The following is a 26,855-nucleotide window of genomic DNA, read 5'->3' as shown; positions in this document are numbered from 1 at the left end:
GATAGAGTCCCACATCGGGCTCCCTGCATGCAGCCTGCTTCTCCCTCTGCCTGTGTCTCTGCCTCTCTCTCTCTCTCTCTCTCTCTCTCTCTCTGTGTGTGTGTGTGTCTCTCATGAATAAATAAATAAAATCTTAAAAAAAAAATACCATGGAAAATTCTGAGCCAGAACCACCAAGCTAGGTATTCCCAAATTCCTCAACCACAGAAAAAATAATCAGTTGTAATTTTAAGTTGCTAAATTTGGGGGTAATTGTTATAGAGCAATAGATAACTAATAAGCTCAGCAAGAAACTGACCACAAACAAGAATCCAAGACGAAGAGACAAAGAAGGAGAAATAAAGGTTTGAATGAGACATGCATTTTTCCTCTCCTACCACCTTCTATCCAAGAGCCAAGATGGGCCCTTGGTCTTGTAAGAAATGTACACTCTAAAAAAAAAAAAAAAAAAAGAAAGAAAGAAAGAAAAAGAAATGTACACTCTACATATATTCCCAACTACCCTTGCTTTCTGCTAGAATTTTTTTTTCAAGGGGCCTCAGCAAAATATCTTGAAGATATTAACATGAGTTAATAAAATCTTCTATTAGGCCCTTTCTACTTGGCTAATTCCTGTCTAGAAAAGATTGGATTGTTTTGACAGTAGGAAAGATTGCTATAGAATCAGATACAGTCAGCTATTAGCATAGGTGGCTACTTAAGGTACCTGGCAAAGTCCAAAAAATGTTTCCAAAGTTAGCATATATTCTGAAAAAATACACATAAATACAATCACATCAAAGCAATGTCAATTCTAACCATAACAAATTGGCAGTACACATTTCCAGAGAATATTTCCCAATATACAAGTTCATAGAGGAGAGCTGAGGAGGTCCACAAAATATCCAAAGTAGGTCCAAAACATAGAGTGGAGAATTCCGAATAAATTATAGCAACAGCCAGTCATAGCAACAGCAAATGTACTGCCTAACTACCATGAATGTGCAAAGAATGCCTATTTAATAGGCATTCCCTCATTTTCCCCCAGGAGATGCCTATGACAAAGAGACTATTACTACCCCCATTCTGTTGATGAGTAAACTAAAACATGGAGAGGTATTAGTATCAGAGCCATGAATAGAACCAACCCTCAAGATTTCCAGCCCTTGGAAACAGAGCTCCCACCTCTCCCCCACACTGTTTCTTAATCAGTAAAAATAAGTGGCTCTACCAAGACTATAAGGTGACCCAGACCAGCCATCACCTCCCACCCCAAATGATTGTCTGGTTGACCTGAGGAAACACACTCCCAGAGGCAGAATCATCTAAGTTAAGAGCCAGAATCCACTCACTTCTGTTACTAACAAAACACAGGTTCCTTCATTTGCTTAACTACAAAGCAGTCTTGCTAATCTAAACAGTTGGGATGTGGGGGGCGCTTGGGTGGCTTAGTTAGTTGAGTTCTGACTCTTGATTTTGGCTCAGGTCATGATCTCAGGGTCTGAGATTGAGTCCCGCATTGGGCACTGAGTGTGGAACCTGCTTAGGATTCTCTCACTTGCTCTCTGCCCCTCCCCCAGTCACGTTCATGTTCTCTCTCTCTCTCTCTCTCTCTCTCAAACAAACAGTTGAGGGGATATTCACAGCTTGTATCCATCTCGGAGACCTGGATTTCTTTTCCATCACACAGAAGAACTGGGCTAGAAAAATGCTAACATGTTTTATGTTGAGTGATAGGCATTCCTTTGAATTGTGATTTCCCCTCAGGCTTGGACAGGGGAATGTTTCTCACATTCTTTCATCTCAGTGTGTCACCTTCTCTTGCCCCTCTTTATTCCTCATCCCACATTACCTTACATCCAGAACATACACTAAGCTAATAAAGCTAAACAAAATTAGGACACAGAGCTCAGTCTATCCCCCACCACTCACTTCCACTAGCTCCCCTGGAACACTTTTATTTTCCTTTTACTTTGGTTCTCATGGGACTTTGTGTTTTGGGGTGACACTGGAGGGATTTATCATGAACAGATGGCTGTGATGTCAGGAAGAGGCAGCAGGTCAGCCCAGAATACAGGGCTGGGCCAACACACATTTTGCAGGGGGAATAAGACCTTTGCATACCTGTGGGAGCCTGTGGGAGCTGGGCTGGCAGGTGCTGCCTCCACTCTGGGCTTGCCTGGCAGGGGCTGTGGAACAGTGCTCAGACCTACCTCAGGGGGCACATCGAAGCGTTCCACTTCAACCTCCGTTGAGTTGGTCTTGTCTGAAGCCTGCTGGGATCTTCCATCATCAGTTTTGTCACCCTTGTCTTTACTGGAGCCTTTGGAAGATTTGGAGTCTTTGTCTTTCGAAGACAACTTGAGTTCCTTGAGTGCCTTGGAAAATTTAGATTCCTGTGCCCCTCCTGAAAGGATCTCCACAGCAATTTCCACCAAGATTCTTCCCCTGAATGACACACCTTCTCCAAAGCCTTCATTCAGTTCCTGGTAGTCATCCATCAGACTGTGGTTCCTGGGTGAGCCATACAGGTTAATCCAGGCAGGTCCAAAGGTTGGTAGAAAGCCTGCAAAAGCCCCAAGTTTTAGTTGCCCAGTAACATTTCCAAGTTGATTATTTCTAGCTTTATGAAAATTGCTCACATTCATTTAAAATGTAAAATATAAAAAAAAAAAATAAAAATAAAATGTAAAATATACAGAAAAGACAAGAAAAAATATTTACAAAATAGTCCATCCCCAAAAGAGCCAGAATTGCCATTTTGCTATATTTGCTGTGTTTCCTTCCAGTCCTTCTTGCATGCACACATTTACACTTGTTCACAGCTGTGATGATACTATGAATGCCGACGTGCATCCTTGTCTGTTCGTCTAATGTTTATTGACATCTAATGCTTCTAGTATTGCTCTAGACATTAAACATGGAGCCCAGTGGCGAATGAAGCAGAAGCAAACATTAAACAAGTAAATATTTACATTTTAAGTGCTACGCAGGAGATTTGCCTTATGCTGCAGAAAAAAAAAAAAAAAAAAAAAACAAGTTGAGGAGGCATGGAGAGGAGTCAGGCAGAGAGAGAGTTTGTCCCAAAGGAGCATCAATTTTAAGAAGCAGGGATATTATGTTAAAGGAGATAAAAAGATTTTATGCCCCATGACATCTAACTTTTAAAACTCGTTTCTACATTTCTTTGAACACCATCAAAATGTTCCTGAAAAGTTGGGGTAAAACATGCTTACATCAAGTTGAGAAATTCTGAGGGTGAATGGAGTGTGTGTTCTGTATAAGGCAATCCTGTGGCAAACCCTTCCACAATTTATATAAAGACTTAAACAATAAGTGTTTATTGAGATCTTTCTGTGGTGTCAGACTGTGAGAGGCATAAAAATATGTAAATCTTGTCTTCTGCTTAAGCTAAGCCTTCAGTATATGTACATACACACACATACATTCATAAATATATTTGTCAATTAACACCAATTTGTAGTGCAGAGAAAAATTGTGTTGGGATTTTTAAAGAAGGAGGGTTTGTTGGAATATTTAGAAAGTTATCACCTGGTAATTTAGGTTTTTCAAATAAAGAAAGAATAAAAGCTCTTTCCCCTGACTGGTGGATTAGCTGGGACTCCTCATTCCCTCCCTGGCTCTCTGAATGCACAGTCAGCAGCACATCGTGCAATACTCAGGACCACGTGCTCCTCACAATGAGTTGGGGCACAATATTTTCTGGACCATTTAAACATGTAAAAACCATTCTTGGCTTATGAGCCATACAAACATATTTGGCCAGCTGGATGTGGCCCATGGACCATAGCCTATCAATGTCTGATATAATCTAAACTCTTTGTTTTTCATTTAAAAACCTAAGGCCCAGAAAGGGATAGTGACTACCTCAAGAACCCAGCAATGTTCATGGAAGACCTGGGACCAGAACAAAGCCTCCCAGCTCTCAGGGGCCGGCTCCACCCACTGCCCTGAACCAACCCAAACCACAAACCACACAGAGCATGGAAATGTGTGGAGCAACACATTGCTCCATCTTCTCATTCTAAAAAATGAGGGCTTCAAATCAGTCATTTTGTGACCCCATCTCCAAGTCAGACACATGAAGCTTTACCTTTATCTCCATCCTGTTCATTGGAGATTTTCTTTAGGTCGATGAAGTGGGTGGCCAGTGCTACATCATTCACGCTGCCTTCGTCCCACACCTGGATTTTCACTCTCCGACACAAAGGAGGGAACATTTCCTTGAAGACCACCTGTTCATTCCATACAGGATCAGCACAGTTTTTCTGCACTGCGGTTCGCCCCTAAAAACAAAGCCAACAAGACGTGAGCTGTTGAAAGAAAGAAGAGGTGCCTTGACCTGACTAAAGATAATTCTTCAAACCAGCTGGAAATAGAAAGTAAATTGCCAGAAGTAATGAACCTATTTCCACCCAATACAAATAGAAATCTGTTGCACCCAAGAACATTACAGTAACCGCCCCCCTTTATTTGCAGGGAATGTATCCCAAGATACCAGTGGATGCCTGAGCCCACAGATAGTAATAACCTTACATATACTCTGTTTTTTCCTACACATACTTACCTATGATAAAGTTTGATTTATAAATAAGGCACAGTAAGAGATTACCAACAATAACTAATGATAAAATAGAATAATTAAAACAATATACTGTAATAAAAGTACCATGGATCTTAGCAACCTCAGTGTATATTTTTTTTTCCCTTTCTCATTGAGAACTTTCACCTTTTTACTTAAAGGAAGCATTTTATAGCTTCTCTTTGGTGTACCCAAATTGCCAGGACCACTGCTCCTGCATCTAGAGGACATTATCAAGTAAATTAAGGGTCACTTGAACACAAGGACTGCCATAGCACCACAGCGCACCTGATAACCCAGGCAACTACTAAGTGACTAACCACTGGCCGTACCCATATGCTGGACAAAGGGATGATTCACATGTAGGTAGAATGAAGCAAGATAGTGTGAGATTTCATCCTGCTAGTTGGAACAATGTGTAATTTAAAAGTCATTGATTGTTTATTTCTAGAATTTCCCATTTAATAATTTCAGGCCATAGTAGATCATGAATAACTGAAACCATAGCAAAACAACAAATAAGGGAGGAATACTATACTAACAGCCTGCTCTGCACCAGACACCATGCCAGGCAACAGGGACAAGGTGAGTAACTGATGAGTCTTGCCCTCAGGAAGTTCTCATAATCACACAACATGCATGTTGTGGACATGAGTTGTTTCATGCATCTCCAGGAATACAGCAGATATAGTTAGACCTTGAGTTTGTGTCTTATAAAAGTAGGGCCTTAGGCAAATCACTTCCGTCGTCTGGACCCCAGCTTCATGGGGTAGAAGCAGAAGGTAGAAGCAATTTGGAGACAGAAAGAGGATTCTACTATAGGAGGAAAAAACTGAAAAGATCAGAATTCATTGCTAAAATGAGTTTTCTTTGTGGTGTAAATGGAAGCGAGGGGTATGAATAACACCAAATGCAAATTCATTCAAGTCCTTGAATTATAGAATAAACACGGTCTCCCACTCTGCACCTTAAAAGAAGTGCATTAAGTTCTTCTCATTTCACAAACCAGTGGTTGAAATTATAATTCCTTCAAAGTAAAATCAGCCAAGTTCAGATAAATAGGATAAAATGGAGTTGATGTTCTATCTGACTCAAGGAGTCCAAGTAAAAAATACTCCAGCGTTCCCTCTGCCAAGAGGAGGAGTTAGAGTAGCATATACATTGTAAGGGCAGAGACAATATGCGTTAGCTGAAGCTTCCAAGTCCATCCAATCAGGATTAAGCTGTGACCATGTGCCCAGGCCCTGGTACTTCCAATGGCTCTTGACCAGGGAACAGAGATGTCCAAGGTACACAGGACAAGGGTCAAGTGGGGAGCCTGGGGAGCAGGTCAGGAGGCAGGTGGCAATGCTACAGAGCCTAAGAACTAGGTAACAGCTCAGAGAAGTAGCCAGAGGTGAGGAAGGAGGCCGTCTGCCTGAGTCCTAAATCCCAATACCCCATAGCTCTTCTCCATGATCTCAAAAGGAGAGTGAGTGGGACACCATCACCCCCACTTTCCTGCTTGTGACTCAACAGCTTTTCTGAAAAGCTTTCTCTCTCAGGTACTTCCTAATTTTTATTTTAGCTTGATATCATTTGATTAGAAATGTCCCTGGTAAAGAGCAGCATTCTGGCCCATTATTGGTAGTGATGACATTCCTTACCATCTGCCCAGCAAAAGACACCTCCACGAAGGGGTCCACGAGGTCCTTACTGTCACCCACAAATGCTTTCGTGACATTTGCCATGATGCTGGAGTTCATTTTGGGCAACCCCTCTGCTTTGTAGAGTCTCACATAGAATCTGGCCCAGGGTCTCTCTGATGGAAACCCTTGAGGGATCAAAAGGTTCCTTGAGAGGGAACAAGAAATAAAAAATAAAAAAGCTCTCTCATTTGAAAGAAGAAAGAAAAGGTAGAAGCAGTTTGGAGACAGAAAGAGGATCCTAATATAGGAGGAAAAGGCTGAAAAGATTAGGATTCATTGCTAAAATGAGTTTTCTTTGTGGTGTAAATGGCAGTGAGGGGTATGAATAACACTGAATGCAAATTCATTCAAGTCCTTGAATTATAGAATAAACACTGTCTCCCACTCTGCACCTTAAAAGAAGTGCATTAAGTCTTCTCATTTCACAAACCAGTGGTTGAAATTATAATTCCTTCAAAGAAAAATCAGCCAAGTTCAGATAAATAGGATAAGCTCAAGAACAGCTTATCTATTTTGTGTTGTTATAGGGAGACAGGCTGTCCTTGTCCTAGGAGCTGACCTCCCAAAGGCTTGTGACACCTTGGATAAGACACATCTTGGTGCCTCTGATAGAGCAGAGTCCCAGGTAGACAAGTCATGAATTTGGCAGTTCTCATGTACCCACAGGAAAGGGAGGAAGAAAGAGGAGAGAGAGGAAAGAGACATAGAACCTGGGAGATATCATTTCTCTTGCATGACCCTGGATGGGCCTGTCTCACTTTTCTATTTGCTCCTCAGCATCAGGAGTTTTGGGGCTGGACTTCAAGACGTCGCCTTTCCCAATCACGCTGATGTCACATTTCAGATACCCCTTCGCGCCAGTCCTGATGTCGCCAGGGTCTGTGAGCAGGGCCCACTTGTCACAGAACTGATGACCTGCAAAAGTGTCCTGACAGCTCAGATCCCCTGCACAGCTGGATCTAGCAGGTGCACCCAGTTCTGTCCCACACCCCAGGCTTCCTGTGCTCTGCTCCCTAGGAGGCGGCAGCTCCTCCCCTCTTTCCCTCCTCTGCTTTCATTTCCACCCTCTTCTCAGTCTTCTCCAAACTGCCACAGGTGTTTGGAAAGCCTTCAACCCAGTTCTAATCACCTAGACAGGTTCTTAGCTTTGGCAGCTTGGAAGGACATTAATGGAGTAGAGATGTCACATACTATTTCACAGGCTGTCAATGGGGCTCATGGATCTTTCTGTCAGTCCAAACTTTATTTCCTTTTTTAATTGGAGTTCAATTTGCCAACTTATAGCATAACACCCAGTGCTCAACCCGTCAAGTGAATCAGTCCAAACTTTAAAAGGTCTTAGAAAATCTAGACCTCTGGCTTACCCCCCCAAAAAATTATTAGATCTGCCAATACAGGATGCACATTTCCACCCATCAGCAAGTAGCAAAGGAGCTGAGTAGCCACTGCTCCTTTCATGTGGGTTATGAGCTCTTCTGTTCCCCACAGCCTGCAGCACCACTCAGTGTATCAACCCCACCCACAGTGCTCAGTTATGCCCATGGCCTGGCCCCCTGGACTCATGCAAGTTAGAATTGCTTAGAAGAGAAGGAGCTTTTCCTGAGGAGACCTATATTTGTTGATGGCCCTCTTCCTTATCAGCTCCTGACCTTGGACAAATTACCTGCCTTCTCTGAGTTTCACTTTCCTATATATCAGGGATAATAAGAATTATCACAGCAAACCCTAAGATGGCATGCCACAGTCATTACTCTGTGCTGGGTTCTATATGAAGCACTTTATATATATAATTATCAACTTAATCTTCCAACAACCATGGAAAGGAGATACTATTTTATCTCATTTTTTTCGGATGAAGAAACTGAGGCGCAGAGAAGTCAAATGATTTGCCCAAGATTGTATAACAGGAAAGAGCAGGGTGGAATTTGAAGCCAGGCAAGCTGGCTCTGGAATCCATATGTGCAACTGCTAGGCAACATTTCTTGCCTGTGTCTCACAGCGTCACAGCACTAAATTATAGACAGAATTTGTTGGGAGAAAAAAAACTCCTCAGAATTATGGACATAGAAGATAACTTTGTCATTAGATTGTAAATTTTGAGGAAACGAGCCAGGTGTTGCTCCAATTGTGTAGTTGATGCTCATATTATTGAATGAGTGGGTAAGTGGATGGGTAAATGAATGAGGTGACCTCCAGGTGTGGCAAACTAGGGATCAGTAAGGGAGATTGGGAAGTGATGATTTCTTACCAGGCTGGTTATATACAGTCCCCAGGTCTACTTTGAAGGAGCCAATCAGTATGCTGCCTATCAGCTTGTGGTGAAAAACCTGAGGAGAGATGGAACAGTGAATCTGGCTGCACTAGATTTCTCTTTGAGGATAAATCTGTGAAATGGGTTCATGACACCTCAGCAAGGATTCTAAACCTTGATGCTTGTCTGCCCTTCACTCTTGTCTAGAGCACGATGACATTTAGTCATCAAGTGAAAGGGCAACCAGAAGTATCTCACCTGTGTCTCTTCCTCCTAGCAGGTTTTCAGCTATTGAAGGACATCTAACAAATTTCACTGTCTGAAAAACTACCTTTTTAAGCCAAAGTGAGCTCTAGGACAGACCACCCTTCAACACTCATCTTTACTTATTGAAACTCTATCCCTCCGTCAATGTCTAAAGCAAATGTTACTTCCTCCAAGCAGCCTTTCCTGAGCCCCCTGCAGCTGAAAGTCCCCTTTCTTTCCTAAACTTCCACAACACTCTGCTCACAAGTTACCCAGAGGACTCATCACATATGGCTTTGAGCAGTTTGGGAATGTACAATAGTCACAACAAGGGAGGTGGTCATCTCCAATATTTTGTGTGATTAGAAGTCATCAGCAAAGTGCCTGGCTGGTGATAGCAACACACTTTAATGCAATGCTATCGAGGAAGTTCTAAAGGAAAGCATCAGAGCTGGCACTGGGTCCAGAAGGTGCACTGTATGAGATTGCTGAAGGAGCAGGAGTGATTTAACTCTTAACTCAGAAAGGAGAACACTGGGTGTGTGGAGGAGGGATAATGGTAACTTAAGTGTTTTCCAATCTTGGAAAATGTACAAGAAGGAGTAAGTTCCCTGTATGGATCCAAGTCACAGGAAGAGAGACTTACTATAAGGACAGGTTTTATAACAGAACTTCCCAGCAAAGAATAGGCTTTTCTAGAGATAGTAACCTTCCATCACTGGATATAACCAAGCAGTGCACCAAAACCCCATGTCATGAAGGTGGTGACAGGGATTCCAGCACCAGCTGGAAGTTAGACTAGAGGGTCTCTGGGCTTCCTTCTATGACGTTATTATGAGTTCCTTGAATCAAAGACCGTTTCCTACTTTCTTCTACCCACCACACGCATGGCCTTGTTCAGAATAGGTATTCAATAGACATTCAGTGAATTAATGAATGATTGGTTGATTGAATGATGGATGAAGGGGAGACTTTTGTGGTTTATAAACAGCTTTTTTTGGTGGGGGCAATCAGTAAAAATAAATTCAATTGACTTTAGGAAATGAAGAAATGACAGCCCTTTGCATTTCCCTATCTACCCTTACTCCCTTGCCCAAATTTTGCAAGGGAGTTAAGAGAACTGAGGGCAAGTAAGGACAGCTTGCCTTGAGGTGAGGAGTTATTTAAGGCCATGCATACAAAGCTCACTCCAAACCTCCTCATGCTTGTGGCTGCTAAGGTGGCTTCCCAAAGGCCCCAGCAAGAACACAAGCCTGACTCAGGCTCTCTTCTCAGGTCAAAGGCATCTGGATCCCTGTGGGCATGATGGGACGTAAGAGCCCATTTGAGCTTTAAATAAAACAAGAGGCCTCCTCAAATCATCCATCCACACAGTCTGAGAGCCAGGTAACTCTGGTGTGGGCAAGCATTTGATCATAAGGGAACTTCAGGGAGATGACACTCAGAGAGCTAGGGGCCCTGCATGCCTGTGGCCACTGTCAAGGGGAGATAGTACCACCATCATTGGCACCACCAAAGTCTGCTACAGCCTTGCTATCCTAATAGCATCTGCTTGCTGTATTCCCCCCTTCTTATCCCATGTTGAATTTATTTGGGGCACATTGACTTTTAGTTCATGGACCATCAGAAAACTTGTATTAAACACTTCTCTCCGGGGCAGCCCCGGTGGTGCAGCAGTTTAGCGCCGCCTGCAGCCCAGGGCATGATCCTAGAGACCCAGGATTGAGTCCCACATCAGGCTCCCTGCATGGAGCCTGCTTCTCCCTCTGCCTGTGTCTCTGCCCCTCTCTTTCTCTCTCTCTGTCGCTCATAAATAAATAAATAAAATCTTAAAAAAATAAATAAATAAACATTTCCCTCCAAAGGGAATTTTCCCTTTAAAATCTTTGGTCTCTGCCCCTAAGGGTCATTTGGAAAGCCCAAACTGTTCTCTTTTTACAAGTTAGAGGAAGAAAGATAGGCAATACCAGCTCTGGTCCTCAGTTTAAAAATCCACTGTCCAGAGAGTCATGACATTTGTCTATGCTACAGTGTAAAAATCTAGCTATTAACTGTCTGAAATCTAGACAGTTCCTTAGGACTCAACTACACTGCCCATCTCATAAACAGATGGTTGCCAGAGCTATGCAATGTAACAAAGTCCTAGACGATGCCCCAGGTCCCAAAATACCTTCTGCACCACTTGTCATCATGCCTGAAATTCAAATTAAGAATGTTTGGCTCAGGGCGCCTGGGTGGCTCAGTCAGTTAAGCATCCGACTCTTGATCTCAGGTCATGATCTCAGGTTGTGAGATTAAGCCCTGCAATGGGCTCCATGCTGAGTATGGAGTCTGCTTAAGATTCTCTTTCGAAAGGAAGAAAGAAAAGAAAGAAAAGAAAGAAAGAAAGAAGAAAGAAAGAAAGAAAGAAAGAAAGAAAGAAAGAAAGAAAGAGAAGAAAGAAGAAAGAAAGAAAGAAAGAAAGAAAGAAAGAAAGAAAGAAAGAAGGAAGGAAGGAAGGAAGGAAGAAGGAAGAAGGAAGGAAGGAAGGAAGGAAGGAAGGAAGGAAGGAAGGAAGGAAGGAAGGAAGAAGAAAGAAAGAAAGAAAGAAAGAAAGAAAGAAAGAAAGAAAGAAAGAAAGAAAGAAAAGAAAAGAAAGGAAGAATGGCTCTTTTTTTTTTTAAAGAATGTTTGACTCTTGATAACTTCTCATTCTTCAAGAGTCACATTCTTCAAATGACCTTGAGAAAGAGAATATAAAAATTACACTATTGCCTAGGACTTAATGCAGGATCTATATATTATATATAATATATATTACTATGTACATATGTAATGTAAGATATATAATTAATATAACAGAAATGGGTGGGTGATAAAAGCAGGTAAGGAAGTCTCCAAGACAAATTTTTCCATATTCAAAATTCTAATTAGAGTTAGTGTCACTGCTGAGGAAAACATTTTCTCATTCTCCACATGTCTTATATTGGCACATAAAGTACGGAGTCTGTCTTTTTAGAACAATTAAGAGAAGAACACTTACCCTCCACCACCCACTCCACCTCTCTCAGGCATGCATAGCCACGCTACCCTCTTCATGGGAGAAAGAGTGAGTTCCCAGATTGGTGAAATAAACGCAGTCTGTCACCCACTGGTCTCTCTGTGCTTTTACTGAGTGATGTGAGTTTGATATCACTCCTGTCTGGCCCCCATCCTCTCTCTTTGGGCTAGTACAGCTTCAGTATGGGCATTTCCCCTCCTTGTTCCTATCCTCTACATGGTGGGCAACCCAGATAAGACAACCTGTCTAGACCAAGAAACTTCTCTGTCTCTACTATTCAGACATGATCTGTAGAGACAAGAATTCACCTGCAGGACTGAGGAAGGGTTTATGCAGCAGACACAACACCCCATGAGCAGGTCCAAAGGCTGCACTCAGAGGCAGCGATAAAGAGACCAAATGGCAAACACTTGCTCCGAATCACATTCTCTGATACAGCATTACTGATATATTTGGTTCCTCCTAGTGCCTTTTTCTACTTCTCTATTTATTACCAACTAGAAGGAGTGAGCCATGTAATTAATTATCATTAGTGTGGATATCATCCCAAAAGAGAAACACATTTCATCTCATAAAAATAAATAAATCAACTCAAAATGGCAATCTGTCAAGATGGCATTTGAAGCACATGTTGCACATTCCCACATTAGTAAACTCCATGATTCAATTCATGATGGCTTGAGAGTAGCTTATGATTTGTTTCCAGGAAGCACAGATTTCTTTGAGGAGGTTTCCTTTCCCAAATTCCTCTGCACTAGTTATTCCATGTTCCAACCTGTTGGTTTTAAACTCACCATCTGACACTCACCCTCCCAACCTATTCACCCCTCAGCAGGCTGAGTTGTTTTAGGGAGTTCCCAATACCTAGAATCTCTCCCATCACTTCCCACTCCCATCATCAATGATATACTTACTGAGATTTTGATGATCTTGTCAAAAAGATGTAGTTGGGGTCCAATGAAGTCAAAGACAAAGTACTAAAAAACATAAAATTCATTCTGACCGTAAATTACAGGCTTCCATCTAAGAACCTTATTACTGGACTAGTTGTAGATTTCTATCATTTTAACCAAATGCTGCATGGTCCTCGGTGGCATTGATATACCATCAATCAATTGGCCATCCCCTATTTAGGGTCACCTAAGTTCTTTCCAATTTTTTCAAATGCAAAAAAAAAAAATGCTGTTATCTCCATCTTTGCATAAGATATATGTGAATTTTCCTCTAAAATGAATATAAAACGTGGAATTATTGGGTTATGGCTTATGTGCATGTAAATTTCTAGTAGGTACAGCAAAATTTCTTTCCAAAGAGGCTAAGCCATTTTACATCCTCACTGGCAGCACACTAGAAAGACATTTCTCTATATCCCTGCCAACCCTTGATATTGTCAATTTCTTTAATTTTTTTCGCTATTAATATTGATGGGTGAAAATCATATCTCAGCGTTTTAATTCAGGGTGAACTCGATTAAAATCTAGTTTTCTCAGGATTTTTGAGAAAATCAAAATTGAATTGAATTTTAGACTTGAAGATATTCTCTAGACCAGTCTCTATATTCTACAAATGTGAAGTTATATTTTCCTAAGATGTAAAACACTGGAGTGGTGTTTTGTTGTGGGTTGTGTCTTGGGGAGGACTGGTGGGGATGGGGGAGGCAGGATCAGGAAGTTGCTTCCTGGATTTGTTTTTGAGCTTCAGGTGGAGGAACAACAAAGGGACCTTAGAGATGACAGGACAGCAGTAGGAAAGGGAGAACTGACTGCTCACATCCTGCTTTTAGAGGGCAAAACTGAAAAACCAAAATGTGGAAATTAAAAGATGCCATTATACATCATAATAAAGAAACCTTCAAAATGTCAATCCCTAGGTATCAATGAGAAGCCACTTTACATTCATTGTCTTCTGTTTAAGAAAATGAGAAAATTGGCATGACATTTCAGGAAGTTTTTCATGTATATGTTCAAACTTTTAAAGAGTTTTGTTGTTCAGAATTTCTTTTATGTGGAAAACTCACATAAAATTCCTTATCCTGATACATGAGATGCTGTGGGTTCCTTGGACCAATAAATTAGTTGCAAGGTCTACTGCTTTCTGCTGAGTTTCAGATTTCAAACTCAATTGCCTCACACTCCCTAGACCTTTGAGCCCAAAACATTTTTGTAGCTGGAAAATATTCCCCAGCCCCTATTAACTGGTTCCTTCAACACCTGACTGTCCCAGAGCTTGAAAATTAAAATCAAAAGCTGTAATAAAGGTTTTCAGTTCAACTTCTATGTTTTTTTTTTTTTTCTTGAGTGCCTACTGATGACACATGGGCCCAGTGTCATGTCATTTAGATCCAGGACTTGTTTGCATAAAGAAAATACTAATTACAGCACTTAACAAATCTGTAGATCTTTGCAGTTTTAAAGCATTTCATCACAATATTTCATATTGCATCCATGCTAAAAGTTGTTATGGAGGTAAGGGTAGGACAGGAAGGAAAAAACTCATGGTAAAAGGTTCAGAGGCAGAAGTGATGGATAATGAGGAAAGGAGTTTACAGTTCAAATGGGATTTTGTTATTTTCTGTTGATTTCATTATGTGGTCTCCCTTTTCAATTACTACTCCCATTAGAAAAATAATTAAGAGTTTGCTGCATTTCTTGATAATTCATGGTGTCAAAGTGCCTGTGGGGAAACAAGCATTCTTATACACTACTATTTGGAGTACAAATTGTTACCTCTTTAGAGGACAATTTTGTGATATCAAAATTTTTAGTCCACATACTCTTTGCCCCAGTTATTCCATATTACTATAAACAGTAGCCAAAGATGAAAAATTAATATCCATCAATGAGATATTGACTGGTTTAGTAAATTATGGTGTATTAATGCAATGGGAAACTACACCAATGAGGGGGAAATGAGATTGAACTATATATCTTGACACAGACTAATCTCTAAGATACATTGTTTTGTGAAAAGATCAAGATCTAAGACAGTATGGACAGAATGCTACTATTTGGTTATAATATTTATTTGTACTCTTGTACATACCTAGGATATCTCTGGAAGGATATACAAATGCCTAGTGAGAACTGGTTGGGGGGCGGTGAGGGCTTAGGGATCAAAGATCAGAGGGACACATAATTTTCATCATATATCATTTTATATTCTTTGTATCTTTTACTATTTTTTACTCTGTAATTTTTTATTTAAAAAGAGAACTTCGTGTGTATAACATTTAAAAGCTTCCTGTCTGATGTTTTCCTCTCTTTGATGTTCACAACTTCTTTACTGCTTAAAAAAATACACCGGCTTTACTTTCCAATGCAACATGCCTATTTTAAAATTAATGATGAAATTTCTAGTGTCTCTTTCATGAAAAAGATGTTTATCTTCTTCATAACCAACACTGAATACATTTATTGAATATAAAAACAGAGCTTATAATGGATGAAGATGAGCATACGAGAATTAGGAAAATGAGTATATTGAAAACACAGCAATGAATTCAAAATCAGTAGGAATTCATCACCTCTACTTTTCTTTATCTTTTTGTGAAACTCTGTGGAGTTGTTTGTAAGGAGGCTCAGAGAGTTTGCCCAGGCTTAGATGAGAGTTGGGAAGCAGTGAGGAGCCCCACAGCTTTTCTATTTGGCTGAAGAATACCACAGGAGAGAGTGTTGGTTCAGAGGATTTTAGTGGCCTCTACAACTTACTTCATTGTAAAATGGGCTGTTGGTTCCTTCTTTCACTGTGCTTTGCTTCTTTTCATCCCCGACCTCAATGATCACAACTGGATCAATGTTCTCACCCACCAGCTGTCGAGCCTCAGTGATGGTAATGGCAATCTGCAACACAAAGCAGCATGTGTGCACTATGGACTTTGCTGCTCATTCACACAAGAACGGGGGAGGTTGGGCAGGAGGAATCATTCACTTACTTGATAGTTTTGGGATCTGACTTCCCCATCATGGATCTTAGTCAACAGTTTTGATCTATTAAAAGAAAATTTAACATATTTGTTTCATTAAGTAAGAACATGTTTTAGATCCAATAAGCCATGATAATATTTTCCCGGGTATATCTAAGTGCTTTTTTTTTTTTTAAGAGTTATTTATTTATTTATTCATGACAGAGAGACAGAGGCAGAGACATAGGCAGAGAGAGAACCAGGCTCCTCACAGGGAGCCAGATGTGGGACTCCATCCCCGGACCTGGGATCATGCCCTGAGCCAAAGGCAGACGCTCAACCACTGAACCACATCCCAGGCATCCCACATCTAAGTGCTTTTATTTATACTGTATCATATATTCTCTCTCCATCTCTAGAGGAAATAAATGTAAATGAGCAAGTGACTTAACCTCTCTATGACTCAGTTTTTCAATCCTCAAAATGGAGCTAATAATAGCATTTACCACATGAGGTAATTGGTACAATTGAATGATATAATGCATGTAAAGTTTTAACCCACTGCTTAGCAAGAATAAACGTCAAGTCGTATGGTGAGTATGATTATCAGTATCATTTATTTTTTATTTTACAGAATGAGAAACTGAGATGCCTCAGAAAGTCAGTGGCAGAGCTAGGTCTATATAAAGATCTCCCTTATGTCTTGTCTCATCCTATTTGCAAGACTCCTTTGCCATTTCTTTTTTTTTTTTTTTTTAAGATTTTGTTTATTTATTCATGAGAGACATAGAGAGAGAGAAAGAGGCAGAGACACAGGCAGAGGGAGAAGCGGGATCCATGCAGGGAGCCCGACATGGGACTCGATCCCGGGACTCCAGGATCATGCCCTGGGCTGAAGGCGGCGCTAAACCGCTGAGCCACCCGGGCTGCCCTCCTTTGCCATTTCTAGTAGATATAATAACCCTGAGTTTTGTGATTGCTTATGAAAAAAATTAGTAAAAGAGAAAATTGGAAAGAATGACCAAGATACCATCTCGGTGAGATTTCACATTCCAGGGGATTTCATTTATCTGAACTATCATAAGTAATTGGAAACAGATGTGCAACACCTGGGTATTTAAAAACTGGGTAGTAGTAAAAAGAGGTAAAGAATTTCTGTCATCATCAAGGCAGCAATGGGTGGGAAATAAATGAGCTTGCATTCCTATTGAATTTTATTCTCTTGCCTTCTGACAATACCATCTTGCAATTTGACTTCATTCCATTTCTGATTATAATTGAGTCTAGTGGAGAACAGAGTAAGCTAGTAAAAAAATCTCAAAGCTTTGGAGTCAGACTGAATTAAAATAAAATTAAAATATTTTTAATATTAAAAATTAAAATATTTTTCCCAATTTCATGATATTACCCTTAATTTCTTCATCTGAAAGTGGAAATAACAATTCCTACCATATAGGGTTGCTCTAAGGATTAAAGGAGATAATGCTTCTAGGGAAGTGTAGATTTCAAAAGGTATATATATCCATTAATAAAATGGCAAATTCATACTGACCATTTTACACAGAGAAAGCCCTGTGTTCTCAGAGGAAGTACAGATGAATGGCCAGGAACCTGGCCCTTATAAACCTAGCAACCCAAAGAGAGAGGACCCAACCCAAAGAGAGAGGACCAAAGCATATCAAGAAAGAACTAGAAAATGTAAAATGTGTTGTAGAAAAAAATGTGATACAGGTTCAAAGAAGAGAGACATTCCTGAGATCCAGGTAAGCAACAGACTTTACTGCAGAGATTGGATGTTATGAGTGATCGGATGTCATGAGCATTAGTTGGTGGGTAGAATTTCAACTGATGCAGAATGAAAAATAAAAAGTCTACTCCTTTTTTTCTCCTGCCTTCCTCCATTCAGTGCTGTTATTCTGGTGAGATAATCACAAGGGATCCTTTTAAGGATATTTAAAAATAATTGAAATCCTGATTCAGGGGACTTCGGGGGCCATGATTGTCATGGTGCAGTATAGGGGGAAGGGATACTGCAGTGAGTATATGCATACAAATTTATGTCTCCTTTTAAGAGGCAACCTCTCAGCTATCACGATCTCTGATTTCCAGGTCTTTCTCAAGCCCTCTGCCCCTTACACATATCTACTATGTACCATCCTGTCGCAGCCCAGTTATAACAATTCAGGGTCTGCCACACAGGGAAGCACTAATTTGCTTTATTGATAGTAAGAATTCTGAGTGGAAATAGAAGGGAGTGAATGAGGAATTACCATGAGTAAGAAATTGACATAAACAAATATGGTGGACTGGAGGCATTGCTAGCCACAACTATTAGCTTCCTTGGATCCATGCTCTTTGCCTTGTAACTTGCAGTCTCTCATTCTGGCATGGGCTGGACTTCTGACTTGCAATGGCCAATAGAATGCAGCAGAAATGACTTTTGCTAGTTCCAAGCATAGGCTCAAGAGACTTTGTATACTTCCACTCCTTCTTCCTTCTCTTGGAACTCTGCCATCACTGCCATTGGAATAAGCTTGGACTAGCCTGCTAGAGGATCTGATGTCATATGGAGGAGAGTGCAGTGGTTCCAACTGGAGCAATCCTAGACCAGCCTACCACCAGCCAACCCTCAAACTAAAATCAGTATAGTTACCAAATGACCAGACACACACATGAGTGATGGGTCTATAACTGTCTGGAACCAATAAAACTAACCAACTAACTCATAGATTCATAAGTAATAATACATTCTTGTATTAAGCCTCTGATTTTGGGCTTGTTACACATCAAGCACTGGTAAATAACAGCAAATCACATGCATAAGGCCAGTCTATTCCAACTTTTTGTTGGGTAGTATCAACATTTTGAACAAACACAAAGCTGAGATATCTGGCACCTTGATGAATGAAAGAGCAGGTGAGGGACAGGTGTTGAGTCTGTCTCCTGGTGTTGCTGTCATTCTTGAATTATGAGGCACAAGAGGACCTTAACTCAGGATATTTAAGACCAGAAGCTGGTAGAGCTGGGCCCCTGGCCTGCTGGAGGCTGACCAGTATCTAGGGGCCAGCACTGCCATAGAGGAAACTGAGTAAACACAGACTTCTGTCTTCCCATCTTTGGCTCCTTGCAGACAATGACCAGGTTTTACTCTCTATTCCTCAGATCCCACAGGGTATCTTCACAAGGGAGGTGCTCAGTAATGTGTGCTGGCTGCATGCAGCAACACTGTACCTTCTCTTTGGAGGAGCTGAAGGGATAGAAGTGGCAGATTCATGATCACAAATAAAATCTCCTCCTTCCTGGTGAGAAGGCCCCTCCTGTGGTGCCTCTGCTTCACCTTCGCCATCTAGAGAAGCAAACACAGGAAGAAAACTCTGTCAATTATGATATACAGTGATGATCTGGGCCTCAACTGTCCAGCACTATGCCATGATCCTGCCAGCATGAAACTTAATATCTCACTGGCAGAAAAGACAGGCACATACTTTAATTTTTCTTTAAAAAAAATCATCTTCTGCTTCCAAAGAAAAGTAGACTTATATGCATGGTATTGTGGAAAGAAAACTGGATTAGGAGTTTAAAGACAGGCTTTCAAGTTATGACCTTGCCACAGTGGACCTTGAGATAAGTCATTTATTACCTCTGAACCTCATCGGTAAAATTTAATGGGCATAAGAATCACCTGGGAAGGGACACCTGGGTGGCTCAGTGGTTGAGCATTGACCTTCAGCTCAGGGCGTGATCCTGGAGACTCAGGATCGAGTCCCACATCGGGCTCCCTGCATGGAGCCTGCTTCTCCCTCTGCTTGTGTCTTTGCCTCTCTCTCTCTCTCTCTATGTCTCTCATGAATAAATAAATAAAATATTAAGAAAAAAAGAATCACCTGGGAAGTTGTTGAAATGCAGATTCTGATTCAGTAGGTCTGGGGTGAAGCTCAAAGAATCTGCATTTCTAATAGCAATGTCCCATGTAGGTCTGTTCCTGATTGTTTGAGGGCCAATTTTGAGTAAAACCTAGGACACCTAGGTTGAATTATATTCGCCAAAGACCTTGGGTCCTAGTCCCTAGAACCTGTAAATGTTACTTTGGAAAAGGGTCTTTGCAGATGTAATTAAATTAAGGATTTACAATGAGGAGATTATCCTGGATTATATAGGTGGGTCCTAGTTGCAATCATATGTATCATTAGAAGAGGGAGGCAGAGAACAGAAGAATGCAATGTGATCACAAGATGGAGATGGGACAGATGCCACCACAGCCATCAGAAGATGGAAGAGGCAGGAATCAGATACTCTTGAAGGCTGGAGCCCTGCTGATATTTTGATTTTGGCCCGGTGATACTGATTATGAATTTCCGGTCTCCATTACTGAGAAAATTAATGTGGGTTATTTTGTAGCCATTTATTATGGCAGCCACAGGAAATGAATGCACTAGTGTCTAGAAAATTTAAATGAATGGATAGTAAACATATTCTTTAGACCTCCTCTTCCTCTACTGAGGGATCCTGATTTAATTGATCTGGGATTTCACCTGGATGTCAGTTTTTTTTTAAATTCCCCAGGTGATTCTAATGTGTAGCAAGGCCTAAGAAGCATTTCTCGGTCAGGTTTTTGCCAAAAACCAAAGAGGGAGTGGAATACTCTTATGACCTAAGAGACTGCATGGTACAGCTCAAAACTCTGACTCCAAAAGTTAGGGGGGAATCCCAGTTCTGCCGCTTTATGGCTTGGGGCAAGTTACTTAACTTCTCAGCCTTGTTGTCCTCATCAATAAAGCCAGGCAAAGCCAATGTCACCTACCTCACAGAGGTGTTATCTTTCTATTGCCTATTTTCTTTATGGCACTTTTCTCAACCTGTAATGCAGAGATAAAAGATGCTCCTGCCAGAACAGGATGATTTGAAGCCCTTTTTTTTTTTTTTTTTTTTTTTTTTGATTAAAAGAAAGTGGGGAGAGGCAAAGAGAGAGGGAGAGAGAATCTCTCAAGCAGGCTCCCTGCTGAGTACAGAGCCTGATGCAGGGCTCAACCCCCTGACCCTGAGATCATGACCTGAACAAAAATCAAGAGTCAGAGGCTTAACCGACTACACCACCCAAGTGCCCCTGAGGACTTTTTAAAAAGGTGTGGATGCCAGAAAATCACAAAGGGTTGTGCAGCTAGCTTTCCAGGGCTCACAGCAGCCAAGCTGTTTCTGTTTGGAGGCCTCCAAAATGAGGTGAGAAAGCAGTTACCAGAACCTGGGAAGAGAGGAAGTCAGGTTCATTTGGTTTCCTTACGAAGAGCAGCAACCACCCTTCAGTGGAAGGACATATCCAACCACTGGACCTGACCTCACACTCCTCCCTCCCTCATACTTCCTGCTGGGGGGTCCTCCCTGGGGAAAGGACTTGGGTTTTGTGTCAATACAGGTCAGCCTCCTGGGACCAAGAACAGGTGGAAAAGAGTGGAGAATTGATTTGGAAAGGCAAACGGAAGAGTTCTACACAGGGCTATCCTCCCTCTAAACTACCTGAGTTCATTATATACCAGAATCTAGCACAGGACCCAGTACTCAGTGGACAGTCCATCAGCATTTGTTGAGTAAATGAATGAATGGCTGATCTTGGGAGATACCCAATAACTTTGTTAGGTAACTAATTAATGGATGGGTTAGGACCATTGGGATTTTATGAAATTAAGACATAGCCACTATGCCTCAGATACGTGGATATGAGAGCCACTTTGAGAGTCTCCAAATGCTTCGTCCAGCAAAGCCTTAACTTCCCAAGCCAGGCCAAAAAGGAGAGACCAAAGTGTACTCAGTTCTATTGACTTTGTTTTGTCAGTCTCTTACAGTGGAAATCCCTGGCCAGCAGGATGAATGCTATTTACTTTCTAGGAGGGGCCTGATTCCCCTCTGCCCTGTTTGCCTTGTGGGCTAAAGACTAATCAGAATGAGCCATGGGAACCAGCTTTTCTGAAATGCCTCAGGTTGACTGATCTAAATTTCCACCAGCTTGTACTCTCCTCCTCTGTGTGGTCACTAGAGGCTCCTAACTGGAGGCTGACCCATGGAGTAGGAAAACTCAGGCTCTTGTGTAAGATTGACTTCTGCTCAGGAGCCACTTTCTCCACTTACTAGCTACGTGACTTTGGGCAAGCACTCAACCTCTCTGCACCTCTACTGTAAAACAGGGGCAAAGGATCCTACATTTCAGAGTCATGAGTGATGCATGTCAACTAAAAAGTAGCAGGGACTTATTAAGTGTGTCATAAACATCATTTTTCATGACATCCTGAAAGTAAAGGACTATCTTATTCAAACTTGTGCCCAGGATCTACTCCAGTGGCCTAATTTCTTTTTTTTTTTAATTTTTATTTATTTATGATAGTCACAGAGAGAGAGAGAGAGAGAGGCAGAGACACAGTCAGAGGGAGAAGCAGGCTCCATGCACCAGGAGCCCGATGTGGGATTCGATCCCGGGTCTCCAGGATCGCGCCCTGGGCCAAAGGCAGGCGCCAAACCACTGCGCCACCCAGGGATCCCCCTAATTTCAAGGATGCCAGAAAAGACCTAAAAAGCCTTTCCCAATTACTCCCTGATACCTTCAATCTGACTGAACAGACAAGTACTTCTATTAAGCTTTAAGCCTTGTCCTCACTTAAAATGCCTCTCTCAGCCCATCCAAGGATGTCTTCATCGTTATTACCAACACTTTAGTATGACTAAGTTTCCACAGGTTTTTGTTGTAATACTAGGTTATTTGTGAGGGCAGGAAGTGGAGTTGGGGGAGATAGACATGTAACTACAAGACACCCATAGTGACAGCAGTGAAAAGTGGAGGAGGCAAGAAGACAAGAAGGGTGAAGATAAAGCAAACCCACTGCACCATTTTGGTTTAGAAGTGGTTCAGAAAGCTGGCCTTGAACTGGTTGTTGTCAGAGCCACTCAGCAGAAGCCTCTAGAAGACCACTACAAAACTGCCCATCGGGAGTGGTTAATCCTATCTGACTCAACAAACAGGTGTGTCTACCTGATGCCAGGCCTAGCCCCACTGACACAGTTCACACTGTAACTTGGGGATTCATTTGCTCTTTTGAAGAAGCAAGTAGCCCATTCTGAGGGCAAAAAGTCAGACATCCAGGGCTCACATCCCAATGCCACTGCCTCTGGCTCTGTGCTCCCAGTCTTGGGGGGGGATTCTGGGTCCATGTAGCCATACAGGGTCCTGCGATCTAAAGGACTTCACTGCACTTGGCTCAATACTCTGCTATTGCCATCCAGAAATTTAATAATTTCATAACAATGGCTTTGCATTTTCATTTTTCACTGTGCCCTGCTAATTTGGCAGCTGTCCTTCCCACCCTTTACTTACTCTTTCTGTATCTCAGCAAACTCACTTGCAAAAACACCCACTGGTAGGATGATGGTGGGATCAAATGAGACAATAAATGTAAAGCCTCTCCTGTAGCAGCTGCTGTCCTCACTCTTATCTTTTAAAATCTCACTGGATCCTCTCTGTGGCAGGTTGAGGTTAGCCCAGAAACTCCCATCATGCCCACTTGACAGAGGGAGAAGCTGAGAATCACAACTGTGTTGTGACTATCCTGGACCCCAAGCAAATTAGGACAGAAACGGGAGCTTGAACCTTGCCACTGCCTTCCCTTGAGGTCCTCTTCCATGGCCCACCAGGTATCCACCCCACTCCTATTGGGTCCAGTGACCAGGTGACCAGCTGCACTGGGGCGGGTGCTGTACCTGTGACCATCAGGCCCTGAAGACCCAGCAGGCAGCACACTTCCCACTTCACTCCCACAGAGGGACAGCTCCATTCTCAGCCAAAGAGGGGTTAGCTCTGTGAGACCTGTAGGCCCCAGGGTAGTGATTATCCCCACCCCCAAAGCCTCACCTTGGGCAGCCTTATTGGCTAGGATTAACCCCTTCTCTGCTTTCTTCTTCCTCTTCTTCAGCTTGAGCCCAAACATCCCTTTTCTGAAAAGAAGAAGAAAACTAAACAATACTGTAATAGTAACTTTGAGTCATTCAGAGATAGAAGGAGAAAATAAACACACACACACACACACACACACACACACACATCTCTCTCTCTCTCTCTCTCTCTGAGTTCTCCTGGAAGCTGACCAGCCTCCTCTTCCACCCTGGATGGGGATCAAAAGACAAGAGTCAGGATGACCCAACAAACTCTTTAGATAGCTCTGCATTGGCAGAAACCATAAAGCCCCACCAGAAATCATGGGGCCCACCTAGAACTTAAATGGGCCAGAATATGAATACAAATAGCTCCAGCTAGAATTTTGCTCTTTCTTCTCACTTACCTGTACCAGGTACTCAAAATTAATGACATCACTTAATCAGCACAACAACCCTCTTTTACCCATCATATAGATAAAAAGGCAAGACCCAGAGAGGGTAGGTAGTGTTTCTGAGGTCCCACAGCTCTGAATATCAGAACTAACTACCACAGGAACCTAGGCTCTAATCACTGGACGCCCTGAGTAGGTTCCTGTGAGCGGAGTGAACACCCTCTCTAGAGCCAGGCTCTCAGACCACTTCTAAGGTCAAGAGACCCTGGGACTTACTGAGGACCCACAAGTGCACTGCTCAGCTGACACATGGTATGTGCCCAGAATATCAACTACTACTATTATTGTCATTAAAGCTACTTGGGGCCTCCTTCTACCCCAGGAAAGGGCCTTGCTCCTCTGTCTTGACAGACAACAGAAGCATTCTGGACACTCCTCCTGAGAGAATCCTTTTCTGGAGTTGAGGGACTGAACATTGGATGGAAGGATGGATGGACCCAGTACAGAAGAAAGTCCTGGCCTTGAGTCAGGCAGCTGGTGAGCTGGCCCTTGGAGAATGGAGAAGGAAGAACAAGGACAGAGCAGAGGGGAGGGCAGCAAACCCTCCCCAGGAACTTTCTGCAGTCCCGGAACAATGTGAGGGAAGTGTGGAAGGCCATCGAACTTATCCAGGGTGTCTACAGATATACGACTCATGAAGGGCTAAGACCAGGGGACTCCATAGCAGTCTATCTGGGCTCTGGTCCCAGTACTAACTATGCAGACTTAACCTTCTGCATGTTAGGGTCTTCACACATAAGATGAGATAAGAAATGTAAAGCATTTAGCACAGTAGCTGGAACACACTGGTTGCTCAATAAATGTTAGTTATTCTTGTTAGTATTGTAAAGGGTAAGATTAGGACCAATGAGTGGAAGCTACTAGGTGACAGAAGTTCACTCCATTTCTTTCTTTCCTTATCTGTTGACTTATTCTTTTTATGTCCTGCCTTAATTCAACTGAGGAATTAAGGAGCCCTCCACATTGGTATTGTCTGAACAGTGAAATGGATTGCATTGAGTGGGAGTGAGCTCTCTGTTCCTGGAGGTGTACAAGCAAGGCTTGGGGACCACTGGGAAAAGGATGTTGTAGAGAAAACAAACATCAGAAGATGGGGACTGGCTTATGAGATCTTGGAAATCTTTTAAAACTCCAAGATACTGTAGAATGGAAATAATGGGCTCTGGAAGCCCCCAGACATGGATGGATTAGGCAAAGCACAGTACTCCTTGAGCCTTAGTTTCCCCATGGGTATAAATCTATGGAAATAAATAATAAGGTACCTAGTTTACAGAATTATGAGGATAAAATGAGGTGAAGTAAGCAAAGCCCTGAAGGCAGTTCCTAATATATAGAAAGTGCTGGAATGTGTCCTTTCTGGAGGTACCATTTCCCCCTCTGATTTGCCATCATCTGTGATGCAAATCATTCTAAGTTTCCCAAGAATCTCAGGAGAACATACACAAGGAGGATTTCCCTCTTCTGAAATTTCTTAAAGGCAGCTTCCAGTAACTTTCCTTTTTTGAAAAGACCGTTACCAAACAGAAGGCCAAGTCCAGAACCTTCCAAACCCTGACTTGCCATTGTAGTGTCCAAAGGCTCCATGCCATGAATTTTGTGGGATGGCCTCAGCATTCTGAGTCTCCCATTGAACAGCCAGTAACAGGTTACTGGTGAGGGCAGAGGCAGAGAGAAAACTGGGTACCCTTGCCTCTCTGGAACCGGGACCTCTGTCCTGCTGACCATTAGGGGCACTCAGGGAGTTTAAAAGATGCTGGTGTCTGGAACCATTTTCAGAGATTTGTAATTGCTTTGGAGAAGAACCAGTGCTGAGAATCCCTGCCGTAGGCACAGCTCAGACTCAGCTACCAAGGAAGCCAGAGAGCCTTCCAGTAATGCCCAATGGATTTACCACCAGCTCAGCTCTCCTGGATGGGTTGATATTTGTTCCACAAACACACAAGGTTGTTTGCCTGAAACCCTGAGTCAGTCATCAAGGGCACTCCCAGCATGATTCCCAGCATGAAAAGCCTCTTGATGAAAATTGATTTTTCCTCCTCAGCCCCGTGACATCTGCAGTAGAGAGAAGGCATGGCTCACTAGCCCAGAATAACCGTGCCACTGGCAGATTGGGCAGCAGAGAGTGAGCTGACGAGAGAAGATAGCTCACAGGCCTGCTTGTACCACTTGCTAGGTCTCGAATTTAGGACCGGATACTTAACCCAGATGAGCATGTTTCATTACCATGTGATACGAGGGCATTTCTTACCCAATTCAGAGGGAAGCATCAAAGCAGGAAACAAGGCTTGGAAAGTATAAAACATGCTACAAGCTGCTGTATTACAACATTGATGATAAGGAAATGTGCTACAATAGTCCCCTAAGTTTAATACTTTTTTTAGTTTAATATTTTTTTAAACTGTATTAACTCTCTATGTGCCAGGAGCACCACTTGACACATGCTACCTCCCAGGATTCTCATAACATACCATCATGCAGACGCTATTATTTCCCATTTTTACAAATGAGAGGTTGTCAAGGGGTTTCTAGCCAGTATATTGGGATCAGCCAATAAATTAGGAAGGAAGTTTCCAGGGCAGAGGCCATCAAACCCCTTTCCCCTACTCAGTGCTCTGAGGATTCCAGCATGGGAACCCCTCTCACTTCATAAAAAGAATGGGGCTCTCTGGTTTCAGATCACTTGAATATCCTCCCAGGGCCACCCCAAGATAAGTCAAGACACACAGAAACCCCCATACCAACCTGGTTTCCTCAGGGTGAAAGCTACCATGACTCCGATAT

At 42.2% G+C, this 26,855-nt stretch overlaps 1 protein-coding gene across 4 annotated transcripts in view; it reads right to left on the bottom strand.

Annotated features, from left to right (window-relative positions):
- Positions 1-26,855, bottom strand: part of FER1L6 (fer-1 like family member 6) — a 155,855-nt gene that overhangs the window by 96,956 nt on the left and 32,044 nt on the right. For 2 of the 4 annotated variants that reach the window (XM_072774399.1, XM_072774402.1), the window contains exons 2-12: positions 26,817-26,855; positions 23,600-23,682; positions 18,940-19,054; positions 15,739-15,793; positions 15,515-15,646; positions 12,722-12,784; positions 8,519-8,597; positions 7,029-7,185; positions 6,229-6,415; positions 4,094-4,286; positions 2,193-2,545 (exon numbers count right to left, since the gene is read on the bottom strand). In XM_072774399.1, the coding sequence (XP_072630500.1) occupies positions 2,193-2,545; positions 4,094-4,286; positions 6,229-6,415; positions 7,029-7,185; positions 8,519-8,597; positions 12,722-12,784; positions 15,515-15,646; positions 15,739-15,793; positions 18,940-19,054; positions 23,600-23,682; positions 26,817-26,855 (1,456 nt within the window). The remainder of the gene's footprint in view (positions 1-2,192; positions 2,546-4,093; positions 4,287-6,228; positions 6,416-7,028; positions 7,186-8,518; positions 8,598-12,721; positions 12,785-15,514; positions 15,647-15,738; positions 15,794-18,939; positions 19,055-23,599; positions 23,683-26,816) is intronic. The other 2 variants (XM_072774400.1, XM_072774401.1) reach the window with 1 other exon arrangement.

Source organism: Canis lupus, chromosome 14, assembly GCF_048164855.1.
Source record: "Canis lupus baileyi chromosome 14, mCanLup2.hap1, whole genome shotgun sequence".
In the NCBI taxonomy this organism is placed as follows: domain Eukaryota; kingdom Metazoa; phylum Chordata; class Mammalia; order Carnivora; family Canidae; genus Canis; species Canis lupus.
This window is presented reverse-complemented; position numbering and strand designations above follow the sequence as displayed.